We start from the raw sequence: 27,926 nt of genomic DNA, 5'->3' as shown, positions 1-27,926 counted from the left end.
ATTACCTCCATATATCGGCGAATAAAAAAGTTTTGAGTATTAATGATAAAAGATACACTGATCAGCCAGACTATTGTGACGACCTCCCTGACAGCTAATATGCTCATCTTTTGGCACGGATAACAGCGACGACGCGTCGTGACATGGAAGCAATGAGGCCTCGGTAGATCGCTGGAGGGAGTTGGCACTACATCTGCACGCACAGGTCACCCAAGTGTGGTAAATTCTAGGGAATCGGTGATAAGGTCTGACGCCACGTTAAATCACATCCCAGATGTGTTCGACTGGGTTCAGATCTGGAGAGTTGAGGGGCCAGCACATCAACTGGAACTCGCCACTGTGTTCCTCGAATCACTCCATCACACTTCTGTCCTTGTGACTTGACGCATAATCTTGTTGAAAAATGCCACTGCCGCCGGGAAATATGAGTGTCCTGAAGGGGTGTATGTGGTGTCCAACCAGTGTAAGATCCACCCTAGCCGTCATGGTGTTCAAAATGGTTCAAATGGCTCTGAGCATTATGGGACTTAACAGCTGAGGTCATCAGTCCCCTAGACTTAGAACTACTTAAACCTAACTAACCTAAGGACATCACACACATCCATCCCCGAGGCAGGATTCGAACCTACGATCATAGCAGCAGCGCGGTTCCGAACTGAAGCGCCTAGAACCGTCATGATGTCTAGCGCGAGTTCTACTGGACCTATGAATGCCCACGTTAATGTTCCCCAGAACACAAGGGAGTCGCTGCCAGCTTGTCTCCGTCCCGCAGTACAGATGTCAAGGAGCTGTTCCCCTGGAACCCCATCGACATGATAAAGAAGGTAACGGGATTCATAAGATCAAGTAAAACTCTGCCCAGGATCAACATGCGAGCCGGCTGCAGTGACGGAGTGGTTCTAGGCGCTTCAGTCTGGAACCACACTGCTGCAGTGGTCGCAGGTTCTAATCCTGCCTCGGGCTTGGATGTGTGTGATGTCCTTAGGTTAGGTTTAAGTAGTTCTAAGTCTAGGGGACTGATGACCTCAGATGTTAAGTCCCATAGTGCTAGAGCCATTTGAACCATTTTCAACACTCAGTGCCAATGGTAACATCCCCATTTCAGTCGTGGTTACTGATATCGGCTTTGTTAACATTGGCATATGCGTGTGTCGTCGGCTGTGGACGTCGATCTTTAGGAGTGTTCGGCGCACTGCGTGTTCAGACACACTTATACTGTGCCCAGCATTAACGTCAGATGTTAGTTCCGCCACAGTTCGCCGCGTGTCCTGCTTTAACGGTCTGCTCAGCCCACAACGTCCGACATCTGTCACGAGGAGCGGCCGCCCGCCCCCACGACGTACGGACGTGGTCCCATCTCAGTTTCGCCACGTGTTGAAGACACTCACCACAGCACTCCCCGAACACCCGAACAGTCGCGGAGTTTCCGAAATGCTCGTGCCGAGCCTCCGGGCGATCACAATCTGCCCTTGGTCAAAGTCAGATACATAGCCTGCCTTCCCATTCTACACACGGACAGTACGCTCACTGATACTACATCCATCTTGTGTGTGCCTTACTAGCGATCATTCCTTGCCAGGTGTCGCTGCTATCGAATGACAGGTTTATATCGATAATAGGCCAGTGGGCATAATGGTCTGTCTGATCAGTGAACATGCCTGTTTGCATTTGTTTTTACCTCTGCAAACTGCTTAAAATTTTGTGCAGCGCTTTACTTACTTTGATGCAGCACAGTAAATATGATGTATAATGAAAAGAAATTCTTTCTTTTGTCAAGCAAAGATCTCAAATCTTAAGACAAGCAAAAATATATTTTTTTTTACTGAATACTTTTCTTAAAATTGGATTGTAAGAATTTCGTAGTGGGTGGAACGCACAGGTAGCAGAATTAGGCGAACAGTACAGCGATACCATAGCCGCTCTCAGCGTGGAATATAGGGATCATGTCTGTAGCAGCGAAAGTGTCCAAATTTTATAATTAATAGTTTACCATTAAGAGGAATAAAATAGAATAAAAAATTTGGTAGCAGTGGGATTTGAACCCAATCCAACGAATTAGGAGCCTGTATTGTAAACCACTTTTTTCCAGGATTTTTTTACGAGAACCGGTGTATTTTTTCTTTTTGTATGAAGCTCGAGAGGGTGTCGGGGGGAAAGTGGACAGGGGTCGCCTTCCGAGGCCTGGCCACAATGCCCCATTCCCGCCCTCTCAGAGCCGAGAAAGGAAAGGGGTCTTACAGGATCAAGAGAGCTTTATTTGAACAAATTTACAAATTTATTTTGTCATTTCTAAGTACATTTTTTTTGTAACCGTGTCTTACTACCGACACCAGAAGCTTCCGAGTCCTCTTCACGCAAGTTAATGGAGAGGGGACTCGCTCTAAGCCGTTTCCTCAGAGGATCAATCATGTAGCGTGAATCGTCTTGAAGTGCGTTGTCTAGTACTCTGAACGCCCCAATGGGCAGAAGGATCGTCGAATAATTCCCCTAAATAATTCGATAGTCATGTGCGATACAATGCATGACGGCAGAACGCCTCATGGCTCGTCATCATGTGGAACCTCAAGTCGAGAGCGTATTCAGGCACAGCTAGCAAAATGTAATACAGCACCATGACCTTCAGCCAGTTGGCGGCGTTCGTTCTGGTGGTAGAAAAGCAAACAGTATCTGGGCATAGTAGTCGGCGTAATAGACTCTGGCTGTCGTCGCAACAGGAGCACCAGCATACATTGTGTAAGATCCCAGCAGCTGCCCGTCGCAGCACATGTCGGGCAGTGTGTGTCTGAATCGACGACTGCGCAGTGTGGACGCAAAGGGTCGTCCATAGCATAGATGAAATGGAGTCGCTGGCGTTTTGCTAATCTGTCGTGCTCCACCACGTATCACAAGGAACGTGTGTACGTGGGCAGGTATGGGATGTGGATGGCGCGACACACCCTGGTCCACCGGATTGTCAGGTGGTGCTGCTCAACGTTGTTGAGGTGAGGGGTTGTTGTTCTTGGTGGATGTGGTAATAGTCTCTCGTGCTCGGCACCCTTGTCGCCAGTAGATCCTCGATCATGCGGCTCACTTCGGCCAAGAAATCTTGGGTGTGGACGAAAGACAGAGCTATATGTCCCACGGCGAACGGCGGTAAAAGATCTCGGGGCGCGACAATCTGAAGCAGCGTCCTCATCAAGCTGATGCTGGCCGCGGTCCACGCGAGTCGGTCGTACGTAGGTATAACGCCCGTACGCCGTTGTGGACATGGCTCAATGGAGGTCCCATTAAAGTAATGTAGCAGACTTTGAATATGTGACCTGTGCTCACAAAATGGGCCGTAGTGACAGTTAGGGGAAGAATGTCTCCAAAATAATTAAGTTTGGACACTACATGTTGAGGAATTTGCTGTGACGCAGCAGCGCACCTGACCGTTGTAGTAGCCGTCGATATGTGGCTGCAGCAGTTCGGCGAACTGTACTGGAGAACTGCATCCCCAATGCGGTCAGTGTGGGAACTTCTGGAAGGGGATCTCTGTCGGACGGAGAAGGCCCCTTCCGACATCCATGTACGTCACCTTGCGCATGTTGACGACGCTGTCTGATATAGCGCCGTAGTGACACAACCACTGAAGAGTCACTTGGATTTCGTCGTCCGACCGCGCGTAGAGCATCATGTCGTCAGCAAGGTCACGTCTCGTATTCAGATCCCTTCCAGTCGTTGGCGAAGGCCGTGCGTGCAGGTTCGAAGGCCACCACAAATAAGACTCCTGATAGAGGATGTCCCTGTTGCACGGACTTCCAAGAGTGATGTATTCGGTCTGGTTGCCGTTGACCATAATCCGGGAGCGCGCCCTGTGGATTAAACGTAGGATCACCCTTGTTGACGCCTGCGAGAGGCCTACGTGTTCAAGTACAGCGCAAAGGAAGCCATGGTCAATACGGTCAAATGTGTGATCAAAATCGACGGCGACAAGGGCGCCTTGGAGGCGTAGGCAGCCAACGCCGTGACGTCACGGTAGGTGCCAAGTGCCCTGTAGGTGTTGTTGCCGCCGCCTAAATAAGTCTGGTGAGGACGGATCATGTGTCCAATTGTGGCCTGAAGATGTGTGAGAAGGATTCGGACAGAAAGTTTATAATCCGTGTTTAGGAGGGTAAGAGGACAATAATCGTGACAACAGTGAGAACCGCTCAGTTTTGGAACCAGTATCGTGATGCCATCGAGGAAACCCATGGGGACGGTAAAATCGTCGTGGAGGAGGTCTTGAAGCATCTGAATCCACCTGAGCTCCCATCAGGTGACAGAAGGCGCAGTAGCATTAATTCGGTAGTCTGTCTGGTCCCGGTGATTTGTTCGGACACCGTGTGCCAAGGCTGCTGTTAAGTCTTCAAAAGTTATGGGAGCCAGGAGGGCGTCGTCCTGGGATACTAATTTGGGGACAGGCAAATCGCACAGGATGCCTTGATACTTGTGGATGGTCCGTGGGTCCTCGACATAAAACGCCCTGTAATGCTGGATGAATGCTGCAGCGATGGCACAGTGCGTGTTGATGCATCCACCCACTCCTGTCTCGACTGATGTTATGGGCTGGCTCTTGCGGTGGCAGCTCTCTCTGATGACTTGATATGCAGCCGGCCGGTGGTGGCCGAGCGGTTCTAGGCGCTTCAGTCTGGAACCGCGCGACCGCTACGGTAGCAGGTTCGAATCCTGCCTCGGGCATGGATGTGTGTGATATAGTCAGGTTTAAGTAGTTCTAAGTTGTAAGGGACTGGTGACCTGAGATGTTAAGTCCCATAGTGCTCAGAGCCATTTTGGACTTGATATGCAGATGCCATTTCAGTGGCTTCGAGACTTAACCGCTGACTGCCGGTCACGTGATGTTCCTCAGTGTAATGAAAGTCCAGCTATTCCCGTCTCCAGCACGCTCTGTCGTGGCGACATCCCACGAGCGTCCGTCGGAGGGCCGCCTTGGCGCAGTCGAGCCACCAATGTAGTGTGGAAGGATGGACGTGCAGACTCCGAAGGCAGCGGTCTCCCGCCGACATGCGTCATCGTACAGGTAGCAAACATTCCGCGTCCATGGACCACCGCTTCAGTATGTGCGTTGAAGGGGGAGTGTGACCGAACAAATGGTCACTGAAGGCTATCGGCCACAGTTCCGCGTCCCTTGTTGTTGCTCAGAGGCTTTGGGAGATGTAGATCCAGTCGAGGCGGCTATTAGAGTGGTTGGTGAAGTACGTATAGCCACAGCAGTTCCCAAGGAGGAGATGCTTTGGAAACTCAAACAGAAATCACTGGAGGGAAGGAAACGTTCTTTTCGAGGAACGTGATCCAAACGTTTTAGCCGTGATTCGTGAACTGTACTATTTGCTAGCATGTAAATTATATATATTGAAGGACACTGATTATTTTCATGTCTTTGTAAATACGCAAAGTATTGTCACTTTAATTTACTGTAATAAACCCCATTAATAAGATTTGCTTGAATCTAGCTATGCGAGGAAACCGCTTCCTAGGCACCCTACATTAAACGAGTGGGATCCCTGTATGCACTCCTTTCCCTTGCATATCCTTTCCAGCAAGGTCCTCCGACCGGCCGAGATGGCCGAGCGGTTCTAGGCGCCACAGTCTGGAACCGCGCGACCGCTACGGTCGCAGGTTCGAATCCTACTTCGGGCATGGATGTGTGTGATGTCCTTAGGTTACGTAGGTTTAAGTAGTTCTAAGTTATAGGGGACTGATGACCTCAGCAGTTAAGTCCCATAGTGCTCAGAGCCATTTGAACCATTTGAACCAAGGTCCTCCTCTTTTCCCAGTATTCATAGATGGTGCAGTTTCCTTAAATGTCCTTTCGTCAGAACTCGCTATATCAGAAAAATTTATTGTTGCACCTTTCAATTCTTTTTATATAAGGCAATATCATTATTGTTCTTATGCCGTTGTTATTTAGCGCATAGTCAGTTTTACTTACTCGCGTCGTCAGCAGAGACAGTCAAATCATTTTAATACTACGAAGAGCATTCAGTAAAGACCTATTTATTTCTGCAATGGTTTACATCAGTTTACAGCTTGAACATTTCGCTTTTTTTCGACATAATCACCATTCTGTCGATGCATTTTTGTAGACGCTGTGGCAGTTTTTGTATGCCCATGTCATACCAGCTCGCCGCCATGCTGTTCAGAAAGTTATGAACATCTTCTTTCACCACGTCGTGGGAACTGAATCGCTTTCCGGCCAGGTTTTCTTTTAATCTAGGGAACAGGTGATAGTCACTGGGCGTCAAGTCAGGCTATAGGGTGGGTGGGTGATTATGTTCCATTGAAACTGTTGCAGGAGAGCAACGGTTTGCCGAGCGATGTGTGGGCGAGCGTTGTCATGGAGAATGTGTACGCCCATGCTCAACATTCCTCTCCTCCGGTTCTGAATTGCCCGTTTGAGTTTTTTCAGAGTCCCACAGTACCTGTCAGCGTTAATTGTGACCCCAGTGGGCATAAAGTCGACAAACAATACCCCTTCCCCATCCCCAAAAACGGTTGTCATGACTTTACCGGCAGAATGTGTTCCGCGGAGAAGGATGTCGCCACTGGCGTGATTGTTGCTTTGTCTCAGGTGTAAAATGGTATGCCCGGGTTTCGTCACCCGTGACAATTGAGTCCAGAAAGTTGTCCTGTTCGGCTGCAAGGCGGTGAAGAAAGGCGCGGGAAGCTTCAACTCGTTGCCGCATGTGGTCCTCAGTCAGCATGCGTGGGACCCATCTTGCGCACACCTTCCAGTAGTTCAATGTTTCCGTTAAAATTCTGCGAATGGTGCTTCGGGAAACCTCAGGAACCAACGTGCAGAGATCATCCAGGGTGATCCGCCGATCTTCACGCATGCTTTGCTCAACCTTCAACACTGTCTCCTCAGAAATTGACGGTCTCCCGCTCCTTTGTTGTCGTAAATTTCGGTCCGGCAAGTTGCAAACTCCCTACACCACTTACGAAAATTTATGACAGCCATGCACGACTCACCATACACTTCCGTCAATTGGCGATGGATTTCTATCGGCGCAGTGCCTTTTGCGTTCAAAAACCGAATAACTGCGCGCAATTCGCACTTGGCGCTAACATCCAACGGGAGCTCCATTCTCAACGGCTGCCAAGACAGCGCCTCTGCGCGGCGTGCGCATGTTTACACACAGCGTGTGAAGCACTCTTCATAACAGTGTGACCAACTGCCACACAAACAGTGTTCTGTACTTATAAAAAATAACTTTTGGGATTACCCTCGTAATGCAACACATTTTTTCTGAATGCAAATTGGTTTATTCAGGATTCCAGTAAATCATACTATTCCCCAATTTTTTGGACACAAATCTCTGTTTTTTTCGATTTCCATTCAATGCGAAGGCCTTACACCACGTTACTGGAAGAAACCTTACGCCCGCATGGTAGTACACTACTGGTCGGCGACGGAGCCAACGTCTTGCTGCATCGATAACCTCCCCATCGTCCATGTACTGCTTCCCGCGGAGTGCGTCCTTCATTGGACCTACAGATGGAAGTCGGGAGTTGCGAGATCCGGACCGTAGGGTGGATGAACAATCCAATAAAGTTTTGTGAGGTCCTCTCGGGTGTGAGGCCTTGCGTTGTCATGGAGAAGTTGGCATTTTTGTGGCGACGGACACGTTCAAGGCGGTTCTTCAGTTTCCTGAGGGTACACTTGCATCATGGGGGAGGACATGAAACAGAATAAACCCTTCAGTGTTCCAGAAGACCGTTGCCATGACTTTACCGGCTGAAAGTTCGGCACTGAAATTTTTCCTCAGTGTGGCGCCACTCTATGGATTGCCGTTTTGTTCCGGTTCGAAGTGTTGAACCCATTTTTCATCGCCTGTGATGACGTTCGACAAAAAAATTGTCACGATCAGCTTCGTAAAACGCAAGAATCTCCACACAGATGGTCTTTCGTCGCTCTTTGTGGTCTCCTGTTGGGCGACGAAGAACCCAGCGGGCACACACCATTGAGTACCCCAACTGGTGGAGGAGTGTGTCAGCACTACCAACAGTGAGGTGCAGCTGAGCAGCGAGGTGTTTGATTGTGATCCGTCGATCAGCTCGATTGAGAGAGTCTGCGCGTTCCAATACTGAAAGTCACAGCTGCGTGCGGCCGGTCGATACGCGGGAGATCGGACGGGTTTGCGATCACAAAAGCCGCGCCCAATGACTCAACGTGCTTTTGTTCACTGTCAGGTCTCCTTAGCCATATTACAAGCACATATGAATATTTATGACGCTCCGGTTTTCCACCAAAAGAAACTCAACTACAGCCCTGTTTGGAACTCACCTCCGTTTCAGTCGCCATTTTTAAGGGTCGCCACCGATCGCAACTTCATAAAACTATATTCCACGATTTCCTACAACGAATTTCGCAATTTTTCAACCGAAACTGGCTAAGAAAAAAATTGTTGTACTGTTACTGGACGCCCGTTGTATTTATCACGTTGAAATTGTTATTTCTTAGGTAATTGTGATGTAAATAAATGTGTGACGCCCTGGCCCGATGTAAGACATGGCCTGATGGGGCAAATCAGATCAAGTTAAGTAATTAAAAAAATAATTGAAAAGCGGGAGACCGGCGTTAACTTTCACTGCAGTTCACTTTCCTCCATTTCACGGCTATACTGTGCCCCCCTATGTGATGGTACCTTTTAGATATTCTCACATCTGGCAGCTTTCATTGTTAAGCAACGTGGTGCAATTGGATATAGCATATGATTTAGATTGATCAGCAAGCGCTGCATGAAGACAATTTTAGAGTCTAGAGCACAGTCTAGAGCACTACCTCACACTGCCCAAAATCCACTTATGACTCAGGTCAAACAGTTCTTCCTTTTCAGTATTAAAAAATATGTCTTTTTGCTCTTATTTCAAGTTGAGCCAACTTAGTATTCGTTTTATATGACGAAGCCCCTTTCGCGCTGATTAAGCACCATTTTCCTTACTTTCCAGCCAGGGTACAATGTCACCAGTGACGGTGGAGAAGATTACCGAGCCCTGCAAGACAGGAGAGGGGCCACACTGGGATGCAGACAAGAAAGTCTTGTACTTCGTCGACGTCAGAGGAAATCGGGTGCATAAGTACGACCCGGCGACCCGTACTCTGAAGAGTCTCACTCTGGGTAAGTACTGTTTTACTCGTTTGTACACAACACACCGATGAGCCAAAACTTTGTGACCACATGCTCAGTTGTGTCTTGGTCCAAATCTGGAACGCAATACAGCCACGATTGTACGAGGCACTGAGTCGACAAGACTTTGGTGGGTTTCCAGAAATGCAAGGTATTGAGGAAATTGGATAGTTTTTTTTTATATCGTCCATTTCAGTTGCATTGATATAAAATTCAGGTGTAGTTGTTACCTGGTCCGAGCTGATACACACGTTTCCAAACCACACGTCTAAACATGACTAAGTACATGTCATAGAATAATGTGTACGAACAGTATGTATGTCCATGTTGCACGTATTTCTACATCTATACATCTACATATACATGGTTACTCTGCAATTCACACTTAAGTGCCTGCCAGAGGGTTCATCGAACCATTTTCATACTACTTCTCTACCATTCCACTCTCGAAGGGCGCGTGGGAAAAAGGAACACCGTTCGAGCTCTGATTTCTCTTATTTTATTATGATGATCATTTCTCCCTCCTTGGTGGGTGTCAACAAAATATATACGCATTCGGAAGAGAAAGCTGGTGATTGAAATTTCGTAAATAGATCTCGCCGCAAACGAAACCGCCTTTGTTTCAGTGACTGTCACCTCAACTCACGTATCATATCAGTGATACTCTCACGCCTATTGCGCGATAACACGAAACCAGCTGCCCTTCCTTGCACTTTTTCGATGTCCTCCGTCAATCCCGCCTGGTGAGGATCCCATACCGCGCAGCAATATTCCACCAGAGGACGGACAAGTGTAATGTAGGCTATCTCTTTAGTGGGTTTGTCGCATCTTCTAAGTGTTCTGCCAACAAAGCGCAGTCTATGTTTTGCCTTCCCCACAATATTATGTGGTCTTTCCAGTTTAAGTTGCTCGTAATTGTAATTCCTAGGTATTTAGTAGAATTGACAGCTCTTAGATTTGTGCGATTTGTCGTATACCCAAAATTTATCGGTTTTCTTTTAGTGTCCTTGTGGATGACCTCGCACTTTTCTTTCTTTATTGCTAATTGCCACTTTTCGCACCATACAGAAATTCTCTCTAGATCATTTTGTAATTGGAATTGATCGTCTGATGATTTTACTAGACGGTAAATTACAGCGTCATCTGCAAACAATCTAAGGGGGCTGCTCAGATTATCACCTAGATCATTTATATAAATCAGGAACAGCAGAAATATTTATAGGCATACCTTGCTATTAGATGTAATTATTCATACAATATGTTGCCAAAAGAAACAATAGAGTATACGGTGGGCAACGAAGTATTCTCACTGATTTTAGTCTACATGTCCGCTGATGCCGACTGACACAACCAAACTGACAAATATTACCTACGGTAGTCAACAGGACACCTCTATTGGTGCCTCTCTCGTACATACGTGCACGCTAGTGTGGCTGTTTGTTAGTTTTCTACGGTGCTGCCCTAACCATTGTCTTTGTTATTGATAAGATTTTAAAAGCAAAGAAGTATCGAATGTACGGTTTAGAAAATGTTGACAATTTTGTTTTACAAAATAACGCGGCATCAAAATGAAAATATAAATTTTACGTTACAGGAAATGTTAATTTTTTTTTTCGAAAATAACGCAGCGCCCAAATGAACATACAAAGCCAGGAGGCGACAAAATAGCGTATCCTCGTGTGTGGAGCCCTGTATTTGTGTAGCAGGGTAAAGTACCAAGCATTACTACCTTGCATACAAGAAGCCAATGCTAAAACCTAAAATATGTTGTTCATTATTGCTTTAGACACATACTGTCTAAAATAAAATAAGGAGAAAGATATAAAATATTTACAGCTTTACAATTACATTATTAGCGTAACCTTTGATATCAAACCCAGAGTAACGCATTAAATAAACATTACACAGCACCATACTGAGCATCACCGGACGCAATCATCATTCATGGCGGGAAGGCCAATTTCAAAGACAGAAGTTATTTCTGCATTGATTATACAAACACAATAACCGTAGGTAAATTATTGTATAAAATGTTGATTGTATGTCATTACATAGGACTACATTACAAAAGACCATGTTACAACTACCATGCGCCATCACGAGGCGTGCCGATTTTAGTCATAACATTTGAACAAGTGTATCAAACGCAATAATAATACACCAACTGAACTTTTCGCTCAGGAAGGAAATAAACATGAGTACCATCGCCACATACAGGACAGCGCATTTTTGTGTGACCAACGCGTACTATATCATACAATGTCTGAGCGGAAAGCATATGTTGTCAGATATTTTCAGTCTTTGTTCGATTCCTACTTTTATTACGGGAAATAACTGTCCGCCACCGTAGCTGAGAGGACAGCGCGCAAACTAGTCATGCCGGGGAGAGGGTGAGGGAGCGGGTTCGATTCCCGGCTGGGTAGGAGATTTTCTCCGTTCAGGGACTGGGTGTTTGTGTTGAGTTCATCCTCATCGATGCTCAGGTCGCCCCACGACATTTCATTTACGGGAAATAACTGGAATAAAAAACCGAAGATCTGTTATTTCAGAAACCGGTTATTTTAAGTGATGTGGGTAGAACCAAAAAACGGTTGTCTCAGCAATAACCACCATCCCACCTTGCTTCGAGCAACCGTTCGCCTGGATGACGGCATATCTGAAAGTAAACTCAACTCCTCCTGCACAGGGCATGAAGGCCCAAAGATACCGACTGGCCGCCGTGTCATCCTCAGCCCACAGGCGTCACTGGATGTGGGTATGGAGGGGCATGTGGTCAGCACACCGCTCTCCCGGCCGTATGTCAGTTTCCGAGACCGGAGCCGCTACTTCTCAATCAAGTAGCTCCTCAGTTTGCCTCGCAAGGGCTGAGTGCACCCCGCTTGCCGGCAGACCGGATGGTCACCCATCCAAGTGCTAGCTCAGCCCGACAGCGCTTAACTTTTGCAATCTGACGGGAACCGGTGTTACCACTGCGGCGAGGCCGTTGGCCTGACGGCGTATCAGGACACGACAGTCGAGCTGGGGAAATAAGAAACGTGGTTCATCCGACCACGCGACAGTTTCCGATTGATACGCGCTCCAGTCTGTAAGATTCCGTGCCCCACTGCAGTCGAAACTGATGATGTCGTCGGATTAACGTAACACGCGGGGCCATCTGCTGTGGAATACCGTGCTCACCCATGTGCGCTAAATAGTGTGCTGCGAAACGCCTGTACCGGCTCCAGCATTGTATTCTGTCACTCGATCTACCACAGTTCGGCGGCTATCTTTCTTTACAGACCAGACAAACTGCCGACCTCCACATTCCGTGATGGGACATGGAAATCCAACAACTTGTCTCCTACTTGTGGTATCACCGTCGCACAAGAGCTTTCATGTCCGGCAATTTATTATTGGGAACTGTAGACCAAATGTACGTGCCATAAAAGAGCAACACGACGACATAAAACACTCCGTAGATCAGCGAAGGGAACCATGAGAGTGGCAGGCTGAAGAAGAGAGAGGGTGGACAGGGTAGAGAGCTTCTTGGAGACTGAGGAGAGAGCTGAGCGAATCTGAGCATATAATATACTGTATCCGCTGATGGCGACGGAAGTATTGAACAGCCTGGAGAAAAAACCGAAGACTGGTCGGGAAGCCGAAATCGATTAGGGGTGTCGCCAACAATATAGGCACTCCGAACATCAAATGATGTTTTTGAGCCGTCAGTGTAAATAAATGTGGCATCCTTTATTTGTGCGCATAGAGCAGCAAATGCCCGACGATAAACAAGAGAAGGGGTACCATCCTATTCTGTGCACAATGTGCTGGCGTTTTCCATGTCCTCCTTTTTCCGTCCGTCATGGGTTATTTCGCTGCCTAGGTGGCAGAATTCCTTACATTCATCTACTTCGTGATCACCAATCCTGAGTTTCTCGCTGTTTTCATTTTGGTTACTTCATTACTTCCGTCTTCGATTTACTTTCAGTCCACATTCTGTACTCATTACGCTGTTCATTCCATTCAGCAGATCATGTAATTCTTCTTCACTTTCACTCAGAACAGCAATGTCATCAATGAATCTTAACACTGATATCTTTTCACCTTGAATTTTAACTCCAGTCTTCAACCTTTCTTTTATTTCCGCCATTGCTTCTTCGATGTATAGGTTGAACAGTAGGGGGGCGAAAGACTACACCCCTGTCTTACATCCTTTTTAATCCGAGCACTTCATTTATGGTCATCCACCCGTATTACTCCCTCTTGACTCTTGTACATATTGTATATTACCCGTCTCTCCTTACAGCTTACAGCCGGCTGCTGTGGCCGAGCGGTTCTAGGCGCTTCAGTCCGGAACCTCGCTGCTGCTACGGTCGCAGGTTCGTATCCTGCCTCGGCATGGATGTTAGTTAGTTAGGTTTAAGTAGTTCTCAGTCTAGGGGACTGATGACCTCAGGTGTTAAGTCCCATAGTGCTTACAGCCATTTGAATCCTTACAGCTTACTCCTATTTTTCTCAGAATTTCGAACGTCTTGCATCGTTTTACATTGTCGTGCGCTTTTTCCAGGTCAACAAATCCTATGAACTTGTCTTGTGTTTTCTTTAGTCTTGCTCTCATAATTAACCGCAATGTCACAATTGCCTCGCTGGTGCCTTTACCCTTCCTAAAGCCAAACTGATCGTCATCTGACATCCTCAACAGACAAGCACTATACGGCATAAAAAGCACACACAATGAAGGCTTTGTTAACCGGATATCTTGACCGCTGGTAAATCTTCCAGGTTGTATGATCGTCGTCGATGAAACTTTTTCGTTCCGAACGTTTCGTCGCCAAGACTTAGCTGAATCAGGAGCGCTTCTGGTGGTGTCCAGTGCAGTTCTGAGCGAAACCTTACGAACTACGAGTTAACAACCCGGATGATTTAGCAGCATCTTTAAAGAAAATACAGTGCATAGACCTGAAAACTGTGAATCTCCTTCATTTAATGCAAATACCGCGCATGCGCCGAATTACAATTGTAGTGCTGCCGCGGAAAGAAATAGAAACGGAACTTACGTTCTGGGTGTAGCTCATATTTCAACCACACTACTTATCTCAGAATAATAAGAGCGTCATTATTAATGACTAGGCCGTAGTGAGCCCTAAACATGAAATCGTCCTCATCGTACTTTCGTGAGAAATGCACGTAATTTCACTAATTTTTGTATGTATTAATGTAGATAATGTTTCGGAAGCAAAATGTCACTAGTCAATTACTTTCCTGACAATAAATGGACTGTAGCAATGCACACAGAGCGGTGAAATTACAAATAAGCCATGCCCAAAAATCACTCATTTTGAAACTATGTTGTGACAGTTCAGCTCCGTCACGGACGCATGCAGATCCGAACGCCCACCCAACCGCGCTGTCACAGCCCGTGCTCGCCCCCCCCAAAGTAGTGACCATGTCGAACACAAGCGTCCAGAAGGCCCTCTGCAGACGCATCGGCGATGCCGCCTTCTCGTCTGCTCTCAGTCCCTGTGTGGCGGCCAGCAGTTCGCCCAGTGCGTGAACACGGCAGGAACGACTTTGGTCTCATGGGCACGTCTTGCTGGGTGTGCCGTCCTGGCGCGAGCTGGAAATCGTTAACGGATCCTCTGCCCGGTATATGATGCCTGCTTAGTTTCTCTTGTGTTTGTGAAATGTTTGTTTGGCTTGCTGGGGAGTCGTACAGTGGCAAGCTAAGCTGCACTGTGTTACTGGCGCTGAATCACACAAGATGAGTGTGCACATTACAAACTGTGGCCATTTATCAGTAGCTGGAGTTAAGAAACACGTGTTATCTTGTGCTATCTGTTGGATGGCCGTCACTGCCCGTTAATTCAAGAACATTCAGCAGTATCAGTTGCTTGTAAGATTCGTTTTGATCGGTATATATTTTGCTGGACCCTTTTATTTAAACTGAGGTTCTCTCACGCCTTACGCTGGGGTCGTTTTTGCAGCGATTCGAGTATCGTTAACTTGATATTTAAACTGTACGATACTGTTACTGTTATACTTTCAAGCGAGTGTCGTGGTCAGGTTACGTCCTTAATTTTCTTATTGCCTAAATCTTATTTAATAAATTGGGAAAGGGTTGCACAACTTCCTAAATAATGGCATTTTGTGTTGTTTAAATCATTGTAATTTAGGGGGTCATGTCATAAAATAATTAAGATTTTACATTTGTATTGTTGTAAATGATTTTACATCTTGGGGGGTCTTTTTATACGCTTACTGTAAAATTGTAATTCAATTTCGGTGTTAACGTTGTGCAATGTTGTAACGCACACCTCTAGAACCCAGCACCACCACTCCCTCTACCGCACGTCTATCGCCTCTTTCGTACATGATTATTTCTTTATTCTAGCACTTTTAAAAACTAATCCTACTGACAGAACAACTGTTTTCCCTCGCTAGACAGAACAACTGTTTTCCCTTGCTAGCCTTGATATACAGATCTGCGCAACAAGGTCTGTGAAGTTTTCACAAAGTCGTTATTTCTTAGTATTTTTTGTCGCCTAGCAGAAATTGCAGCTTAATGACACATTTAAACGTATCATCAATGTGATACTTATCGTATGCACTACTTCTTTGGGGTAGCTGAGTCTCATTCCGCTCAGCGTCATGTCCCTCCTCTCGTTGGTTGTATAACATCGTCTTGCTTAACTTATCAATTCGCATACGTGTCGAGTCACCTTTTTCTTCAGATGTGCCACTAAATGGCTCTGAGCACTATGCGACTTAACTTCTGAGGTCATCAGTCGCCTAGAACTTAGAACTAATTAAACCTAACTAACCTAAGGACATCACACACATCCATGCCCGAGGCAGGATTCGAACCTGTGACCGTAGCGGTCGCCCGGCTCCAGACTGTAGCGCCTAGAACCGCACGGCCACTGCGGACGGCTCAGATGTGTCACTCCTTACCGCTTCTCTTCCCCAATATACAGGGTGAGTCAGTAACTATTGCCACCTAGAATAACTCCGAAAGTATGATAGTTGCTGAAAAGTTTATGGAACAAATGTTGCATGCGACAACGGGGCTCATAATATGACGTTGGTTTTTTGTTGCTAGGTGGGGTTGCGTCAGACATATGAAGGTCAACTTTTTTTTAAAAATTGGATGCTGTAGTTTGGTACTTATTTTCTGATAGCGGCTACCGAGACAAATCCAATGATGTGTAACAGTAAGGTCTTTGAAGGTCAACGAATGTCAAAAAGGTGGCATGAACGTCCATTTACAGAAGGTGTTCGAAGTGATGACCATTGGCATCAATGCGGTGCTGCAATCTTCTTATCATGGATTGAGTGGTATTCCTTATCACTTCGGCACTTATCGAAGTACATGCTCTGACAATTCTCTCTTGTATATCGTGCAAATAGTAAATATTCGGCATGCCAACCGTTAGTCGAGCTGCGGTCATGTGTCAAATAGTTTCATCTTGTGACTTCGGTTTTATGTATCTGATGGAATAGAATGACCACGAGAGCAGTTGTTTTTTAATTTTTATTTCTGCGACACTGATTTTATATCAGCTGGTCTGGTACTGTACTAATAGTAATGTATATAGCGTAACTCATGTAAGCCCTCCCTCAGAGCTGTCATGTTATATCTTCACAGATCCAATGATGGCACCTTTAGTGTGTTGAAACCGGCCATTTAGTAAACAGTGTTTAACCGATGCTGGCTTTTGAATTATTCTTATTGCCTCGTTGCTGAAGCTATATTTTCCAGGTCACTCATTTGAATAATTAGGGATCCTGTCTATGATGTTGCCCACTCCATCCGCTATTACCAGGTGTCTTACCTCGTGAACTGTCTGCGAAGTGAACCTACATCCTCTATCACCTGATCTAGGCTTGCAATAGTTTCAAAAACCTTGTGACCTGGTAATCTGACCCTAGTTCATCCTGCAACAGGTGGCAAACACCTCTACCAAGTGAACTACTTAACAACAAAATTTTCTTCTTCTTTACCACTTTTCCTGACCTCTTACTTTTCAAACACTTTTTGAAAGTTTGTTGTTTTCTGTCTACTGCTACATCTACTTGTGACAACAGATCAAACTTGTTTTCCACACTGACAACAACAATGTCTGAGAGTCTTATTCCTATTTCTTCTATAACCTGTAGTCACTTCCCACCTCCCTTTTTCCCTTCTCCCCCTTAGCCTTTCAAGATCTTGTTTTGCTTTATGTAGTTCGGTCTGAAGGGCAACAGTCTTCTCCTCCTGTTCCACTATCTTCCTATCTGTACAGGAAATTCTGCACAACCTGTGAGCCTTGTTTATTTCTCCATTCCCATACCACTACAGTCAACCACATGAAAGGAACTGCAACAACCCTCACACCACACCCTGGAACTAACAATCCTACAGTAAGTCATACACTTCCCGCTCATAGCAAACAAATTTTAGCTTTAGTCTAAGTTAAATAAGAATAACTTCCTAGACTACTTAATTAATGAATTAAATTTCTGGAACGTTTAGGCCTAAAGTTCGGATACTGATTCAAAACTTCTGGAGAAACATAAAGGTTTAAACCTGTATTGTTTACGTGACGAAACAACAAATAAACGAAGAACTTAGTCTACGCTGTACAAACTTGTCACTTATTTCGGAACTTTTAACTTCGGCTACTTACTAGAGAATCAAATGGATAGTGTGTAAGAATACCATAACAACACAAACTGTACTTTGTTGAATTAAACACGTAAATTACAGTATACAATATTGCAAATAAATCATAGTCCAAAACTCGCGCATGTGAAATGTTTTCTTTTGCCAGAAAATACGCTAAAATGTGAAATCTTCAATTTATACCTACAATAGGTATTAATTTACTTATTTATGATGTAATATTGCCTTAATTAATTGTTATTACTCAATTAAATACTTATCTTTGAGATCTCTGAATGTACATCATTCATCAACAAAAGATGTAGACAATGCTCTTTGAAATGCATCTGCAAGAAGAATAATACCACAAATGACTTGATACTGTGTTTATGCTAAATAGAGTTAGTAATGAGTCCCATATTAACTGCTTGAAGATGATGACTTCATCTGAAGGAAAACCATGCTGAAAGATTAAAACACTGATATTTTTCTTAGCAGAGGGAGTACATTTCATTATTCCAGTTAAAGGCAAGGCAGACAAATTCGTTATAAGCATGGGTCGTAATGTGGTGCTGATGACTTGGGATGGGGAGAGCAGCGAACCCGCCGCTCTGGAGGTGATAGCGACCGTGGACGACGAGGACGGCAGCCGGGACAACAGGATCAACGACGCCAAGGCGGACGCTGCCGGCACTCTCTGGGCAGGTAAACGCTTTCATATCGCCCTACTTTGTTTCGCAGTCGTTACAGAAAGTTAATAACTCTGGAATCTTCTAGAAGTCTGTCAGTGAGTGACTGAGTTAACTGCAGTGAAATATCGGCGAGAATAACAATATGGCTGCCACCAGTGTTGCCACCATACCGTTATTCAAACGGAAATACGCAGTTCCATCTGAAGAACACAGACCAAACTATCACTTATCGCACCACTCACTCTGCAAGTAGCTAACTGGTGGTAACTGCCGTTAATGGTCGATGCAGTTATTTGTACAATGTTGGCTTGTGAGGTCATTCTTATGCCGTCAACCAAGACGTACACCACGACATCTTTTGAATCATTTATTATGATTTACATAATTTCAAATGATGCTGAAGAACAGTTTAAACCAAAATTCACTAGATAATAACTATGAAATTCGTGGACCCCCATGGGTTCTATTCACATATAAATCATATTTATCACATATTGATTTAATCGGTTTGATTTTGGCTTGAAACATACAAAAGCGAAAATCACTAAAAAACGCCAAATTAAAAGTTGTGCAGAATGTGTTTCGTATGTAGTACATCTGAAACTTGCATGTGGTTAGCAAATTACAAACCTGGAAACGGATTTTGCCAAGGCGCAGTATTTCAGAAGTTATTGGTGTATTTTTGGCTATATATTACTTAATAATAACTAAAACGTCATTTCTTAGCAGCATCGAGGAGTTTTGACCTCACAGTTAGATTCTTCATACAGTATTTCGAAGCAATTGAAGTAAGTATCGAAGTTCGTATTATGCTTGGTGGGTTTAATTGCAGCTGGGCACAAGATTCTTAATCTGTCAATCGTTAATTAACGAAGTTGACTTTTCGAGTGACGGATTAACTTTACATAATTTTAAAACCTCCGTTAATTATCTTCGAGTCCGTTGGTCGTTAATTAGGTACCTATTATTTACAACAAAACTGACGCCGTGCCGCGAGCGGAAATCATATTCTGCCAAGTTCGAGTCATGTTGACATGCGTCTACGGCTCTACGCTGTGGCGCACGCTGTCGATGACCAGGTGGGAGCGAACGAGAATAATTAAGTGTTGGCCGTTTATTGTTTGCTTACTAAGTTCGCGTTAAGTACTACTTTTCGTCAGTGGATAGTAAATCATGAAATAAGATTCTAGCTCTGCGACTTATGAAAATACCTGGCCGCCTGTAAGTGATTACGTTAATTTTGCATCCTCACTGAAAGAACAAGTACCTTTGACTGTAAACTGCTCGCCTAAAACATCAACAATTAGAGTTCATATTACAGTTTGATACAACACATAATGAGAGCACATTAATCTTCGTATGAATAGTTTGAAGAAACAGTAACGGTCGAGTCCGGACGAGGAAAAGCAAAAAAGAAAAATCAGTCTTGAGCATTCAGATACTGACAGCGGAATTAGTAGCACTAATGCGGTTAAAAGAATGCGACAGAGAAGCACTTGAGTCTTTTGACATCGCAGCAATTGGTAAACTATGTTATCTAAAGTATCCGGACACCTGGTTGATAACGACTTAAAAGTTCGTGGCGCCCTCCATCGGTAAAGCTGGAATTCAGTATGGTTTTGGCTCACCCTTAGCCTTGATGACAGCTTCCACACTCGCAGGCATACGATCAGTCAGGTGCTAGAAGGTTACTGTGGAATGGCAGTCCATTCTTGACAGGGTGCTACACTGAGTAGAGATATCGATGTTGGTCGGCGAGGCCTGGCACGAAGTCGGCTTTCCAAAACATCCCAAAGGTGGTCTATTGGATTCAGGTCAGGACTCTGCAGACCAGTCCATTACAGAGATGTTATTGATTTGTAACCACTCAGCCATAGGCAACGCATTGTGAACAGGTTCTCGATTGTGTTGAGAGATGCAATCGCCATCCCCGAATTGCTCTTCAGCAGTGGGAAGCAAGAAGGTGCTTAAAACATCATGTAAGCAGGCTGTTTATGTTTTCTCTATGTAAGTAGGCTGTTTATGTTTTCTCTATGTAAGTAGGCTGTTTATGTTTTCTCTATGTAAGTAGGCTGTTTAGGTTTTTTATTGGTAACGCCACTTCTGTATGACAATCACTGGCTGTGCTGTGGGCAGTCTGTGTCTGCTTTGCATTGTTGTAATACTCGCCATTGTAGTGTTAGGCAGCTGGCTGTGAACAGCGCGTAGCGTTGCGCAGTTGGAGGTGAGCCGCCAGCAGTGGTGGATGTGGAGAGAGAGATGGCGGAGGTTTGCAATTTGTCATGAACTGATATATATATTATGACTTGTGATGATATTAAGGTAAATACATTGTTTGTTCTCTATTAATATCTTTCATTTGCTAACTATCCCTATCAGTAGTTAGTGCCTTCAGTAGTTTGAATCTTTTATTTAGCTGGCAGTAGTGGCGCTTGCTGTATTGCAGTAGCTTGAGCAGCGAAGATTTTTGTGAGGTAAGTGATTTGTGAAAGGTATAGTTTAATGTTAGTCAGGGCCATTCTTTTGTAGAGAGTTCTGAAAGTCAGATTGCGTTGCGCTAAAAATATTGTGTGTCAGGTTAAGCACAGTCGTGTAAGAATTGTTCAAAGGGGACGTTTCAATCAATTTAGACCTGTGTTGTAATAGTGCCACGCAAAACAACAAAAGGTGCAGCTCCTTCCATGAAAAACACGACCACACCATAATACCACCGCCTCCGAATTTTACACTTTAATGAGGTTAACTTTTTTAGTGACGGATTAATGGTTAGTAAAGTTAACTTTCTGATTAAAGTTGTCCAGCTATAAGTTTAGTTCATGGAGGCTTCCTCACAAAATCTTCAACGTCACTACAAATAAGAGGTGACTTTCAATAAACGTTTTTCAGTAAATATAACTAAAAAGGACTGAAATGAAAAGAGGTGTATAATGTCTATCAATTTAATGCTACAGCTGAAAGTTTCTGTTATACATGGTCCAGCCACATTAATGTGACCAACCGTCAGTAGTCTGAATAAAGTACCTTTTGCAGTGGGAACATGCAAGTAGTCACTGAGGTTCTGGAAGGTGCTGAACGGGATGTGGTGCCATGCTGAGTCCAGTGTCGTGGCCATCTGCGCTAGGTTTCTCAGTTGAGGACCCATGCGCAAACTGGTGTATCGAGGTGGGCCCAGAGATTCTCGATTGGGTTTAAATCCGGGAGCTGGGCGGCCAGGGGAACACTGTAAACCAATCCAGGTGCTCTTCAAACCATCCACATTCACTGGGTTGCATTCCTTGTTGGTAGACTGGTTCAACTGGCTCTAAGCACTATGGGACTTAACATCTGAATCATCAGTCCCCTAGACTTAGAACTACTTAAACCTAACCTAAGGACATCACACACATCCATGCCTGAGGCAGGATTTGAACCTGCGACCGTAGCAGAAGCGCGGTTCCGGACTGAAAGTGCCGAGGAAAAACTAACTGCATCTAAAGGTGAACAAGATGTGCAAGAATAGACGCATACTTGTATTGATACATTGAGCCTTTACGAGTTACTAGATCACCCACGGAAAGCCACGAAACGTTCCCCATCTCATAACGCTCACTCCTCCGATCTTGACTCTTTATTTTGTCACATTTACGTATTTTACGCCAACGGCCATCTGTTCGATGGAGCATAAAACATGATTAATCTGAAAAGGTCACATGCCGCCATTCAGTGGTCATGAAGGACACAGTGTTGGTAGTTCTTGGTTCATCTAGTTGGTCAGTTACTGAACAGTTGTACGTCTATTCGTCCTTACACAGCCGTCATTCACCACTGTCATCTATGGCCTGAGGTGCACTGCAGTCTTCTCAGAGCCACTTTCAGATAGGCCATTTTCTCGTGTACTTAAACCGTGGCGGAATGTGAACAGTAAACAAACTTGGCCATTGCAGAAACTGTTCCACGCTTGCCCCGAAAGCCGATGGTCATGCCCTTTTGACATCAGGTAAATCGGTCTGTTTCCGCAATACGACGACTGCACTGTTTTACACATCCTCCTGACATGCTTTATATATCCTCCATTGCTGGTGCTGCGGCCTGCCATCTGAGTGGTTATTGCACGATGACGTCTAACATAAGCAGTTATCACGTTACTGTGAGTGGACTATGTATATACATACATTAGGTGCCCCTTAAGTGAAAATTGTACGTGAAATTCGTTGAAATTTTACGTTTTCTGTTTTCTACTCCATAATGTTCTTTGGACTTTCCTGAACATTTTGGTGTATAATACATGAAAATCAGACAATTGTGAAACCTTCAAATAATATTTTGATGTTGATGTGTGACTGTCAAATTTTGCGGCTATGCATATACTGCCACAGTTGAGCAGTCATATCTTGGGAACTATACAGTCTAGAAGGCTGTGAATTGTTTTGTTTTGTGCCTACTGCTACGTCCCAGACGTATGATTTACGAATAAACAAATCACTCCTTCGTTTCTGATACTAGTTTTCGTTGAAAGTAGTGTGATAATCGGCTATTTTTGTAGTAAGATAACTTCTATTGCTTTTTATACGTAAATAAAATGACTAAGCGTAAAAGTAACTTCAAGAAACTTAAATTTGCGGGTAACATACGGACTATGGGTCAAGGCAATTCTAGGGCATAGAAGACGCAGAAATGTAAGTCTGTATAAGAATTTGTAATTAAAAAGTTTTAAACCTCAATATCTCTGAACTGTGTTAACAGAATCTTCCATCTGTTCTTCGTAGAACAACATTATAATAAACGCAAAACACGAGTTTACTTTTGTTCTACAATATTTTAGACAAAAGTAAACGGGTGCTTTTCATTTATTATCTCTGAACTGCATTTTTTGCAATAAATGACCCATCTTCTAAAAACCGTACTGATGGTAGAGACATGAAGTATTCACAGCATACCAAGTGTGAGATTCAACACATATAGAACTAGAATAATTAAAATATCCTGTGTTTTTTGTTTTTATCTTCATTTATTTACAAAATTCAGTCAAAAAATTGAGTGTTTGAAAAAAAAAAGATAACATGCCCCACTATACAATTTTAGTAATAATTGTAGTTCAGTGTATCTAGGAAGGTGCACTCAATAATTATGGAAAGTTGCAAGTTGGTGTCTTAAAACGTTTCCAAGATAATGGGTCACAAAATTCGACAATTTAACATTGGCGGCATAGGGCCCCCCTTAAGGTTTCTGTTGTTACCGAGTTGTCTAAGGTTATTGTCCTCAATTTATATGTTATTATATGGGGAATTAACACATTTGAAAAACTTAGTGCGAATTCCTAGTTTGTTTGGTCTGTGGCATGGCCTCTGTTAATTGTGTGATTTATAATGTTAATAAAAGTAAATTACAGTTGGCTAAAGTCCAGAAATTGCACAACCGCAGACAAACTCTGACCCAACTGAAATCGTGCGGCACAATTGCGGAACCAAATTCAGAGGTTACAGTGCCACATGCATTTAGTATGCACAGTGCATCACATAAGACTGCTATGGAAAACTTAACATCGCAGACAGGCGAACTCACACTGCAAGATGAGGCTCTCGGAGCATATAAAAGATGGAGAAGCCGAGAGACAGTTAACAAGACAAAGGAACACACCACACCTCGTGGATCCAGCAGAAACAATCCTCAGACACAGGAAAGTTTCTACTGCAGACCATTAATTCTGTACGCAGGGCACGTCGATGCTGATGTGTGTGCTGCTGGTCTGGGAACGCGAGTGGCGGCGCTGTGCAGTTGAAGGGCGAGCCTGCCAGTAGCAGTAACGTGGCCAACAAAAGAGGCACCGAGATGCAGTTTCCACCCGACACAAGGCCTGTTCACAGGGACACTCCCATGGCACCGGAGCCCATGCAACGACTTCGATCTCATTGCAGCAAACGATTCCTCCATGTGACCCTATGGGAGGTTGACTTTATGTCTGAACCGAGGCTTGTAGAAAGTTTCTGAGTGGCTCTCTGTTGTCGCTGATGTCATCTACTCAATTATAGGCCGCTAGTTTCTGTCCTGACCTCATACCTGACATGCAGCATTGCTACTTGCAGGACCGAACCACTTCAGTGAGAACGCTCATCCAGTGCAGTGCCACCACTGCACATTTAATCACAATAACATTCCCACTCCTGCATCTCCTAACAGAATATAAAATATTTTTCTGTTTCTTTTTATATGAATGTCGTTATTATGTGGTGGGCTTTTCTCAAAATTAATTGCTAATTTGGTTATTAGGTTAATTTTGATTTTTTCTTTGATTTGAATTAAATTGCTTTTTGAAAGACGGTTTATTCAATGAAAGTTAATCCTTAACAAAATCATTAATCACGTTAATAATTGTAAGACACATTGATCTTGTAACAGGTTACATATAAATAACATGTTACGTTTTTAGGTTCTTGCCTCGGCTAAATGTTTCTGCTCAAACATGAGATCTCTGATTATTATTTGCATCTGCCCACACACGCGCGAGAAACTAATTTCTTACCATTTTCTTTCGTAATGCATTGTAGTCTGAGTTGTGGCTCAGGATCTCAGCTGTTAAACTGAAAATAAAAATCTTAAAGCTATGTCTTCCGTTGCAGCGGCTGGCGGCTGTGGAGAAAATGTGTATTATAGTTGAAGCGGGCGAATATTTCACTTCCGCTAATTTCATAAATTAAAATTGCCACGTAATGGCGGCTGAGGCTGCAACGGCGGCTGCAATTGTTGCGCTGAAAATAACTTGAATTACTGATATTCAGAGGAAGCGGACATGAGATAGGGCTCACCTCTTAGAATTAAAAGTGAATAATAGCATGAAACTAATATATAATCTGATTACAAGTACAATAATGCTTACATTCACCAGCACTTGCCAAAATGTCCGACTACTCGCATCGAAGACAAGATATATATCTTTTTTTATTCTTTGCACTCGAAAATGACGCACAGAATTTTATATGATGATGATGATGATGGTGTTCAAAATGTTCAAATGTGTGTGAAATCTTTCTGGATTTAACTGCTAGGGTCATCAGTCCCTAAGCTCACACACTACTTAACCTAAATTATCCGAAGTACAAACACACACAGCCATGCCCGAGGGAGGACTCGAACCTCCATCGGGACCAGCCGCACAGTCCATGACTGCATCGCCGCAGACCGCTCGGCTAATCACGCGCGGCTAGTAATAATAATAATAATAATAGTACACATGAGAGAAGATTACATATCCCCTGAGCGGTTAATGTTCACATATAATGCAGTATTAAATGTTTTTTTCAAATACCACTTTCAAGTTTTTGTAATATTTCTACTAGGGACGATACAGACTGCACCCCCCCCCCTCTCCCTGCCTCCCTCCCTCCCCCACAGCAGCAACAGTAAGCCATATACGGACGACTACAGCCAGCCCTTCCGCCTTGCTCACCAAAAACTTCGGAAGGGCAAAGTGGAATTCGATGCATTGGTTCGAGCAGGCAGAGTGTGATCGTCGGAAAAAACATTTAATATGGTAGGTGGGTGGGTGAGCTCGCGCACACGGAAAGATGGCCACGCGACCCAGGAATGCATCAAATGCCAGGAGCACAGTGATGTATAGCGCGCTCAAAACGCCATGTCCGCTAGATGTGCAGTCGGATGGGGAAGTGTAGGGAGAGTGGCAGTGGATAGGTGGGGGTCGCTCAGAGCGCTGTAGGGGAAATACGGAGCGCTGGAGGGGAAGCGCCATCTACACTGAAGCCTAGACTCACACTTTTTGTAAATATTAAGAGGGGCTCCTCTACGCCCACACATGCATGGAGATAATTCAGAATGATCTACAGTCACCTCTGCTTTCGTTAGTATCTGAAAATAATTGCGCCAATAATGCAGCAGTTTATTTTCGACTGGCTTGTTAACCATTTGTAACTTTCTCAGAAGCGTCATGAGAGGCGAATTTTGAGTGAAACCTAGACATTTCTCTCGTTGCCATGTCAAAATTTACTTCTTTTGCCAAAACACAGTGGAGTTTATACTGTCTCACCTCACTAGCCTGTTGTGCAGACACAACTACGAGAGAATTCTGAGAGAGCAGTTTATTGAAGTCGGTAGCTGATGAAATAGCACATCCTCGATGCAAAAAAAAGGGTAATATCTTCACATACGGTGTTCCAAAACCCATAGCATTCCTTGTTCCACCAGCTATCAGTGCCCCTTCAAAATTACATTCTTTCACGGAAAAAGTCTGTAGTTACTGGAATAACAGGGTAGATAATGAACTGTTACATACTAACGTTATGGTAAAATACTCTCTTCTTTGAGTGCTATCATTTGCCGAAATCTCATTTCGGTAACTGAAACCTTTACTGCATATGTGGAATGTGGGGACCTGCCCACTCGTCTCTTATAGGGTGCCTAAAGGCTGCTGCGTTCTCGGAATGCTATACAACAGTTGAAGCAAATAACCTCACTGGGGCTCCGTCCCCACACTTGACAACCTGGATATACTCTCGGTCGCTCCAGAGATGGTACAACAGTGCACTTATCGATACATGCTGCTGCTGCCGCTCACGGGCAAGTAAGTCTGGAAGTTAGTAACGCCAGTAAATGGAATAAAAAAAACGAGGCTGCAGTACCGTAATAAATGACAAACAATAAATGGCATGAACACGAGCCGTGCATGGCTCAATTTCTGTTTGAGTTTCTGAAGTATCTCCGTAATAACTGCATATTGTTCGAACCTACCAGTAACAAATCTGTCAGCTCGCCTCTGAATTGTTTCGATATCTTCCTTCAATCCGATCTGGTGCGGATTCCAAACACTAACAGTACCCAACAACGTGTTGCACTAGCATCCTATATGCGCTCACCTTTACAGTTGAACCACACTTCCCTGTAGATTCTTCCAATAAACCGAAATCGACCATTCGCTTTCCTTACTACAATCCCTACATCCTCATTTCATTTCGTATTGCTTTGCAATATTAGGCCAGATATTTAATTGACGTGACTGTGTCAAATAGGACACTACTACACTAGTCTAATGCTGTACTCTAACATTACAGGTCTGTCTTTCCTACTCTTCTCAACTGACACATATTCATCTGCTTTTAGAGCTAGCTGCCATATCACACCTACTAGAAACTTTGTCAAAATAATTTTTGAGCCGTGCACGGCTAGCATTTATCCCATTTATTGTTTGTAATCTTCTATTACGGTACGGTCTTCTCGTTTTCTTATTCCATTTAATGGCGTCACTAACTTCCTGCCTTGCCCGTGAGTGGCAGCAGCAGCGCGTAATGATATGTGCACTGTTGTACCATCTCTGGAACGGCCGGTAGTATTTCCAGGTCGTCATGTGTCTGGCAGTCAGTTGAGGACGGACCAGCAGTGCAGTCGGGAGGCAGCAGCAGTCTGTTGTTGCTGTCCAGCACGGTGTGTAGTTTGTCAGCTGAATGTGTAATTCATTATGGGCGCCGATACCTTCTCTGT

The 27,926-nt window shown here is 44.3% G+C and overlaps 1 protein-coding gene across 2 annotated transcripts in view; it reads left to right on the top strand.

Annotated features, from left to right (window-relative positions):
- LOC124803652 (regucalcin-like) overlaps positions 1-27,926 on the top strand; it is a 58,439-nt gene that overhangs the window by 12,146 nt on the left and 18,367 nt on the right. Inside the window, exons 2-3 of one of the 2 annotated variants that reach the window (XM_047264691.1) lie at positions 8,971-9,140; positions 18,268-18,474. In XM_047264691.1, coding sequence (XP_047120647.1) covers positions 8,981-9,140; positions 18,268-18,474 — 367 coding nt within the window. In that variant the 5' untranslated portion in view covers positions 8,971-8,980. Of the gene's footprint in view, positions 1-8,970; positions 9,141-18,264; positions 18,475-27,926 lie in introns of both variants that reach the window. The other variant, XM_047264690.1, reaches the window with a different exon arrangement.

The sequence above is a fragment of the Schistocerca piceifrons genome, chromosome 1 (genome assembly GCF_021461385.2).
Source record: "Schistocerca piceifrons isolate TAMUIC-IGC-003096 chromosome 1, iqSchPice1.1, whole genome shotgun sequence".
NCBI lineage: Eukaryota > Metazoa > Arthropoda > Insecta > Orthoptera > Acrididae > Schistocerca > Schistocerca piceifrons.
This window is presented reverse-complemented; position numbering and strand designations above follow the sequence as displayed.